The sequence below is a fragment of the Mesocricetus auratus genome, unplaced genomic scaffold, assembly GCF_017639785.1.
Source record: "Mesocricetus auratus isolate SY011 unplaced genomic scaffold, BCM_Maur_2.0 Super-Scaffold_100006, whole genome shotgun sequence".
Classification (NCBI taxonomy): Eukaryota; Metazoa; Chordata; class Mammalia; order Rodentia; family Cricetidae; genus Mesocricetus; species Mesocricetus auratus.
Genome location: NW_024429190.1, coordinates 12,214,958 through 12,223,754, shown reverse-complemented (window position 1 = coordinate 12,223,754; position 8,797 = coordinate 12,214,958). Strand labels below are relative to the sequence as shown.

The 8,797-nt window shown below is 44.5% G+C and overlaps 1 protein-coding gene across 1 annotated transcript in view; it reads right to left on the bottom strand.

The window, feature by feature from the left end:
* Window positions 1-4,523: 4,523 nt before the first annotated feature.
* The window catches only part of CUNH5orf52 (chromosome unknown C5orf52 homolog), a 5,993-nt gene continuing 1,719 nt past the window's right edge, over window positions 4,524-8,797 (bottom strand). The window contains exons 4-5 of the mRNA XM_040746634.1: window positions 6,470-6,578; window positions 4,524-4,832 (exon numbers count right to left, since the gene is read on the bottom strand). Of these exons, the coding sequence (XP_040602568.1) occupies window positions 4,668-4,832; window positions 6,470-6,578 (274 nt within the window). The 3' untranslated portion in view covers window positions 4,524-4,667. The remainder of the gene's footprint in view (window positions 4,833-6,469; window positions 6,579-8,797) is intronic.

Here is an 8,797-nt window from a genome sequence, read left to right as displayed (position 1 = left end):
CCCCACACTGAGAGCACCCTACGTGCTGAGCCATCTCTTGAGCTCCACAAAGTATTTAAGTAGGATAAGCTAAAAATACTAAAACACTGGGTAGAGGTGACACACACCTTTAGTCCCAGCATTTGAGAGGCAGAGGCAAGTGGATCTCTGTGAGTTCAAGGCCAGCCTGGACTACAAATCAAGTTTTGAGACAGCTGTTACACAGAGAAACACTGTCTTGAAAAACCAAAACCAAATAATAAGATACAGTAAAAGAGCCAAAATGAAAAACACAGGGAGCTCACCCATGAAGACTGCATTTAAATGACTTCCCTCTTCCCTAAAATTGGAGACTTCTGGGTATATGAAGGTTATTGGGAGCCTTTGGGGATGGGGGTGGGGATTAAAGGAATTTTTCTTTTACTCACCACCAAAAGAAGTTCTGGAACTTCCAGTTCTGCAGCAACCTTCCTGGTGAGATCCTGCTGTAGTCAAGGATTAGGGAGACCTGCAGTGCGAGTCTCTCAGGAAAACAGTCTCTTTAGGACTGGTCCCGAAATTACCTTCCTGATTCCCTGCATTTCAGGCACCAAAATAACAAGAGCATTCAAGTCCCGGGTCTTGATTCTCTCTCTCTCTCTCTCTCTCTCTCTCTCTCTCTCTCTCTCTCTCTCTCTCTCTCTCTCTCTCTCTCTCGAACTCACAGAGATCTCCCTGCCTCTGCCTCTCAAGTTCTGGGATTAAAGGTGTGTACCCCCAACAACCAGCTAAAAGTTCTCTTAAGATCTGAAAGTTCCTTCTAAAAATTCTCTCAAGGTTCCTATTAAAAACTCTCTTAAATTTTCTTCTTCTGTAAGTTCTCTTGAGGTCCCTATAAAAAGTCTCCAGAAGGTCCTTCTAAGTTCTCCCAAGGTCTCCCCCTATCCCACAAGGCTTCTAGTTTTTATGCCCACAGGCACATGTAAAAACTCTCTGACAATAGGGCATGCATATCTCTCAGAGTCAGGAAGGTGGATAAGGTCTTGAGAAAAGCAGGCACCTCAAGTCTCTCCCTTGGATGTGACTTGCAAAATGTCCTGGCAAACTTCAGTCTCATGGAGGATGTGACTTGCAACATGTGCTGTTAATTCATTAAGGGGACTTCTCAGCCATGTATCAAAGGGAAAAACTAAGACTCTAGAGTGAGATCCAAAGGCTGCAGCTCTTACTGCTTGACACTTAGTAAAAAGGAATTCCTTTCTCTGGGGCCTATTTGAGATTACAAAGCACCCAGTATATATTCTATATACAGTCAAATTCATAGTAACAAATACTGTGGAGCTGATACCTAGAATATTAATTGCTGCTGCTGTAATAAATGATAAAGGCTCCCAACATTCACCCATGAATGCATTTAAATGGCTTCCCTCTTCCCTAAAATTGGAGACTTCTGGGTACATGAAGGCTGCTCCCTGTCTTATTATTTTTGCTGACCCAATATTGAGCTAGCATCCAATGTCTTCCAGAGCTGTCTTCACTTTAGTAGCTTCCCTTCTTTGTGGACCAGACATCATCACCTGGCCACACACAGCTTTGCTATCCACGAACTGGACAGGTTTCCCCACCCTCCTGGGATTTGGCAGCTTATACCCCCTGAGAAGGGTAATGTTCTAGCTAGAGGGTTTTTCTCAAGAGTGTGGGACTTTGGGAAGAAAGCACACTGCTGAGATCTAAACAGGTCCCTCTGTCTTTGTCATTTCTAACCCTGGAACATGAATTCCCTTGCTGGGTGGGTGTGGCTGTGGACAGCAGCGGCAAAGATAGCTCAGCGGGGAGAGGCATTTGCTTCCAAGTTTGTGCACATGAGTTCCATCACCAGAACCTACATGGGACAAGGACAGAATCACCCCTGCAAGTTGTCCTGTGACCTCTACATACATGCTGTTACCTACAGACACTCACACACATAACTCACACACATGAATGAATAAATGAAAATAGAAATAAGAGGAATAGATGGACAAAGGGATGCTGGGAAGGAATCTATCAAGTCCATCACAGTAAGCTAGCAAACATCTAACGCCAATAGGGAAGAAAAGAGAGGAAGTTAAGGTGATAGGTGATAGCTCAGCCAGTGAATGTCTGCCACACAAACATGAAGACCCGAGGTAGATCCTCAGAATCCATGTCTTAAAAAATATGGAAAGGTAGTGTGTGCATTGGGGAGATGGAGACAAACAGATTGCTGAGGCCAAATCAGAAGGCCATGAGACACCCAGCTCTAAAAACAAAGTAGTTGACGTACCCACCCACGAGCATGCACATATACATACACACACACACCAAGGAGAGACAGAGAGAAAGAGAGAGAGAGAATACAGCTAACATTTGCAAGCCTGTCTCAATAATCTTAAATGTAAGTGTCCTTGGCTCACCAGTAAAGGGACCGAGAGTAGTTGACTGGATTAAATAAAACAGATGCTATGTATCTCTTGTCTCCAATAAATATATCTCACTAACAATGACATCCAACTGAGTCAACAAAGGGTGGAAATCAACTCACCAAGCAAATGGAGCCTCCCGACTCCCTACAAAAACTCACATAACTACTTTCAGGTCTTTTTCACATTTATGTATCGTGTGTGTGTGTGTGTGTGTGTGTGTGTGTGTGTGTGTGTGTGTGTGCATGTATATGCATGCAGCGTGTGTACATGCACCATGGTGCATATATGGAAGTCAGAAGATAGCTTGTGGGAATTAGTTCTCCCATTCCACCTGTGGTGCCCAGATATCAAACTTAGATCATCAGGCCTGGCACCAAACACCCTACCCACTAAACCATTGTACTGGTCCCAGAAGAGATAAAGGCAAATTTATACCTATAAAAGGTATAATAATTCAAAAAGATACAATTGTTGGCCGGGCGTTGGTGGCGCACGCCTTTGATCCCAGCACTCGGGAGGCAGAGGCAGGCGGATCTCTGTGAGTTCGAGACCAGCCTGGACTACCAAGTGAGTTCCAGGACAGGCTCCAAAGCCACAGAGAAACCCTGTCTCGAAAAAACCAAAAAAAAAAAAAAAAAAAAAGATACAATTGTTAAGCTAGGTATGGTAGCACACACTGTTTCAAAGAAATCAGGAGATAGCAATGATAATTACATAACAATTGTAAGAATACACATCATGTGTAAGCATGAAACTCGGGGTTCCTAATTTTATAAAACACTAAAGGCCATAAAGGTCAGATAGGTCCTGATACAGTAACAATGGGTGGTTTCAATACACTACTCTCATCCTTAGATAGGTCTTTCAAACTAAAATCAAAAAGAAGCTGCAGAGTTAAATAAACTACACCATTGATCAAGTAGACTGAACAGATCCCTACTGAGTAGTCTACCCAAAAGAAATGGATTATGCATTCTTCTCAGCAGCCCATGGAGCCTTCTCTAAAATAGATCACATTCTAGGTTACAAAGCAATTCTAATGAACATAAAACAATCAAAATAATTTATTTTATATTATCAAATCATAGTGGAATAAAACTAGATATCAAAAGGCAACAGAGTCCACATGAATACATGTAGACACATTTGAATGAACAATGGCTTACTTAAGAAATCAGGGAGAAAGTTGGGTGTTGGTGGCCCACGCCTTTAATCCCAGCACTCAGGAGGCAGAGGCAGGCGGAGCTCTGTGAGTTCAAGGCCAGCCAGCCTGGTCTACAGAGTGAGTTCCAGGACAGCCTCCAAAACAATACAGAGAAACCCTGTCTCAAAAAACAAAAACAACAACAACAAAAAAAAAAGAAATCAGGGAGAAAGTTAAAATATTTGCTTACAATCTAATCAGGGCTAAGGAGCAAGACTTGAGCTCTATACTGCAGGCAGAAGCCACCAGAAGAAGCCTCGGTCAACCAGAAGAGCAAGCATGGGACCTGAGCAGGCTCTTAGGGGCCGAGAGGAGGCAGACGGTCTGAAAGTGCTCTGTGGAGGAAGCAGCAGGAGGGACAGCAGTAGGAAGGCTGAGCTCTGGGCCAGTCAGGCGCTTGCCATCTGCCAGCTCCCGGAGGCAGCCTGTCTTCCTACTGCCTGTCTCTTCCAGGGAAACAAGGACCCGGAGAGGTCCCAAGGTCATACAAACTGTAGGTGGCAGAAACAGCACTGTCTGGTGCCTCACCCTGACCCTGACCACTGCAATGTCGCACAGTGACATTCTCAGTCCTTTGCATCTAAGATGTCTGCAGCTTCAGTGTAGCTGGCAGGTGTGTCCCCCAGGGGTGTGTGCACCGTGGCTGAGGACGGCACGTGCTGAGATTATGCAAACCCCTGAGGTGTCTCCACACCAAAATGACCAAAGGAAGGAAGGGCTGACATGAGAGACTGAGAGCAGAGCATGAGGGCGGTGCAGGGAAAGAGAAAAGCAGGAAAAAGAGAAAGAAAAAGATAGGCACAGAGGTTTCCATGTTTACACAAACCAGGGAGGCTGGCTTGACCCTGCCCCTCCCACCAAGGATCCGTGGCTGTAGGGATGGAGGAACAAAGCAAATTAGCACCGAGGACATGTTGTGCTCCTACCCTACCCGCTGCTTTTCCTTTATTGCCTACAGTGGTGGAGACCAGCATGTTCCTGGGTCCCTTAGCTCTCACCAGGGCGGTTCTGTGTTTCTGAGGCAGACCATTCTGCCACTGCTACGGTGGCTGGTTTCCAGTCTAAGTCGAGTGTCTGAAGAAACGTTGCCTATCCAAGTACTGCTGGGTGTTCAGTGACTCCCGCCTCCAGCGCAGCATCTTTCTCAGCTGGTCTGTCATGAACTTTTTTTTCAGGTGGTCGTACAAGTGGCTCATTTTTCTCTTGGTCTTATCGGAAGCTTTCATCTTACAAAATACAGAGATGAATTTAGGATAAACAGCTCACTTGGTAGTAAGAGACATCTGAGGTCGCTGACCTATAAGTGGCGAGATGCCTGTTAGACACAATATTCATTCCATAAAATAATTTTGACCACACAGGATCTCCGTTTCCCTATTTGTAAAGCGGTCATTGGGCAGAATAGAGTACTGTGGCGCCCTCTGGCGGTCTGCAGCTGTGGAGCCTGATTTCAACTGAACAACTAAGCTATGGAAATGGGTATTTGCAGGGCTGGGAATGAAGCTCAATAGAGAAATGTCCTAGAGTGTGCCAGGCCTTAGGTCCAATTCCCAACACCGCAGAAAAAATAATAAGTGTAAATTGTAAGCGAATAAAGAAGTGGAGTTTGCTGGGCGGTGGTGGCGCACGCCTTTAATCCCAGCACTCGGGAGGCAGAGGCAGGCGGATCTCTGTGAGTTCGAGGCCAGGCTGGACCGATAGCCTCCAAAACAATACAGAGAAACCCTGTCTCGTAAAAAACAAAAAAACAAAACAAAACAAAAAAAAGAAGTGGAGTTTGCAGGAGCAAGGAGGTCCCCATCTTGTTTCTTTCTCCTCCCATAGATCCTATTACCCTGTCCTTACTAATCTCTGTGATGTCTACATATTATCTGTGACATATCAATATATGTCTACCTAATATATGTCTACTTCCCTGTGACAGCCCTTATATCACAGGGAATTCTAACTTCATACAATCCCTAATTCCTGTCCTGTCTCAATAAGACCCTAAGGCTGGGAGGACAAACCCTCCCCTACCCCTTCAGTCACGCATTACAGTGAACTTCTGCAGGAGGGGATCCCCCTAACCACAGCGTAATCTGGATGTGAGACACATACACAAGCGTTCTAAGTCCGGCAGAAAGGGGTACATCCCTAAGAGAGACACGGACTGCAAGAGGCAGAAGCAGCCATGGAGGCCATCCTGTCCTAGTCATCCTTGCTTATGTGAACTTGATTCCCTATTCTGCTTAAACTCATTCAAATCTATTTCATAGAACCTGTAACGAGGAGACTTTCAAATCCTGTTTTAAAAATGTAGGAAGTGTGACTCACCCAAGAACCTATAAAACTGACCTATCTCTGAGTCCAGCCTATTTCTACTAGACCATAGTATGGCAAGTTAAACACAGGGGACATGCATGGGGCCTTACGCACGCAGTCTTTGTCATGCTGTGGGTTTGTTGTTCTTGGTGCTAGCCTCAGTTCTCCTCTGGAAATGGGACAAGTTTTCAAAAGAAAAAAAAAAACTAGCCAGATAGTGTTGATGCCAACTGAAGTCATAGTCTGCGGTTCTGCACGGGAGATAATGTGCTTTGAGGAAACAAGACATGAGCCAAGAGGTGAGGTCTTTCTCTGTCTCTTCAGCTCATGCAGGACAAGTGTGACACCCTGGGTAGGACACTAACCCCAGGTGTCATCTGCTTCCTCCATAAAGATGGAACCTGCTTTAAACACTTTCACGGCCTCCTATCACCCCTAGGAGCTGAGTCCCACTTCCCCCCTGGGCTTCACAGGCAGCAATCTTAGGAAGGAGGAAGATAAGAGTGTAGAACGGCCAGGCCACTACGGGCTCCAACCCAGGAGCTGGTGGATACTCTACCTCCATCTCGTAGATGCGCTGTGCGTTGAGGTTGTCCCGAATAATCACCCGAGGTAAATGGCTCTTGGGTAAAAGTTTCTTCACATTTGCATCACTGGAATTTATTATGCTAGAGTCAGGAGGGGAAGATAGCACAGGTTAGAGACAACTGGTCTAGGCCTGACTTGACAGGTGCTGAGATAGTGGAAGATACCTCTGTGGGTTTATTTTGTTTTGTTCTTGAGACAGGGTCTTGCTACCTAGCTCTGGCTGGTCTGGCACGCACTCCGTAGACCACACTGGCCTGGAACTCATAGAGATCCACCTGCCTCTGCATCCCAAGTGCTGAGACTAAAACTGTGTGACACCACACCTGGATCCTCCTTGGATTTCAAGTGGTTTTCTCATTTCCTGAGGAGTGAGGAAACCACTCCAAGTTTTGCCAACAGGATGCTTCCTGAACAAGGAGCAGGAGGATGGAAGTTCAAGGCCATTCTTAGTTACATTGTGGGGTAAGCCAACCTGGGCTACATGTCTCAACAAAAAAATGACATCAGAGGATGTGGCTAGCCCCTGAGTTTTCATTTTCTGATAATTTAGTTACACTATGAAGCTTTTGAAATGATTTTCCCCATTGTTCATACATTCTAAAATTTGCAAGCCAAGGGTTCATCAAGGAAGAAGCGGATAATTGTGCTAAGTCGTCAGATAAACACAAGTAATCAAGTATAACTAGAGAAAAAAGCAGATTACTAAAGTGAGTTTTTGTGCTATATGTTTTTAAAAAATATGTAACACACATACATGAATTATCTTAGCCTCTTAGTTGCTGTGATAAAACACTAACCAAAATAACCTGATAGGGAAAGTGCTTCTTTTGCTCAGCTTACAGGTCACAGTTACTCATCAAATGAGCAGAGACAGGTCTCAAGGCGTGAACTAAATCAGAAGGGCTGCTTACTGACTTGCTCTTCATGACTCTTTTACAACCCAACCACCTGCCCCGGGGCAGCACCACGCAGGGTGGCAGCATCCTCCCAGTCAATCATTCAGAAAAAGCCCCACAGACATGCACACATGCCAATCAGAGGTAGGCAATTTCCCAACAGAGGTTCCTTCATCCCATGTAATTCTAGACTGTTTCAAGTTGCCAAAACCTAGCCAGCACAGAACCTTAAATGTATACATCAAAATGTTAACAGTGATTGTTTCTGGCCATTCCTTTCCTGGTGTGTCTTCAGCTTTTTGTGGTTTTTGTTTGTTTTGTTTTTGAAACACTTTTTATTATATTTAAATTAGAAACAAGCTTGCTTCCCATGTCAGTCCCAGCATCCTCTTCTTCCCCTCCATGCCCGCTTCTCCCCCATCAGCCCTCCCAGCCCCTCCAGTCCCCCACCCCATCCCCACTCCATTCCCCAGGGAGAGTGAGGCCCTCCATGGGGGATCTCCAGAGTCTGTCATTTCGTTCTGCGGAGGGGTCTTCAGTCTTCAACTTTTTGTTGCTGATGATGTTTTAATTAGTGTACATTGCTGTTGTAATGACCGACAAACCATTTTAAAGGAAACCGAGAACTGATAGACGTGTTAGTGAAATGTCCCCTGAACACAGATTCCCAAACAAACAAGAACAAAAAAGCAAGAACTACACACATAGTTTCACAAGGTGAAACAGAAATGGCTGGCTGAGTGCTACTCATAGGAACAGAAGGAACAGCAAACATGATAGTTTGTATTACATTCATAAATTCTATTGGCTAGCACATCAGAACAATAAGGTCATCAGAAAACACACTACCTTTATAATTAGGATTTAAAAAAATGTATTTTTTGAGACAGGTCTCATGTATCCCAGGCTGGCCTGGAACTCCTTCTTAAACTAAGCATGGTCTTGAATTTCCCATCCCAGTGCTGGGGTTATAAACATGGGCAACCACACCCAGTTTAAGAATGGGAAAAGAATAAAACCTTTCAAGGGATTAGAAAATGTTTTCCAAATCGTTTTCTATCGGTAGGTAACAACTGTCTTCTGGGTGTGCCTGCATTTACACATTACAAAGAAACCAACATCCAAGCTTCCTATTTCCGTCTTTCTGGCTTCTATGAAAAGCCCCACATACCCAGATGCTGATGGGAAAACGCGTTTAAAGGTTAGGAATTCACACACTAGTCTAAATCCTATTTTCAAGGGGAAAAAAAAAGAATCTAGATATTTAAAGGTCCTCTTTACTTAGTGGTGCACCTAATTTATCAATATTGGAAATGAGAAGGGAGAAAGATTGAAAATACTCTCAAGTAATAAATGATGATTTTTGAACCAAATTGCTTTTCCATAATAAATCCTCCATAGGA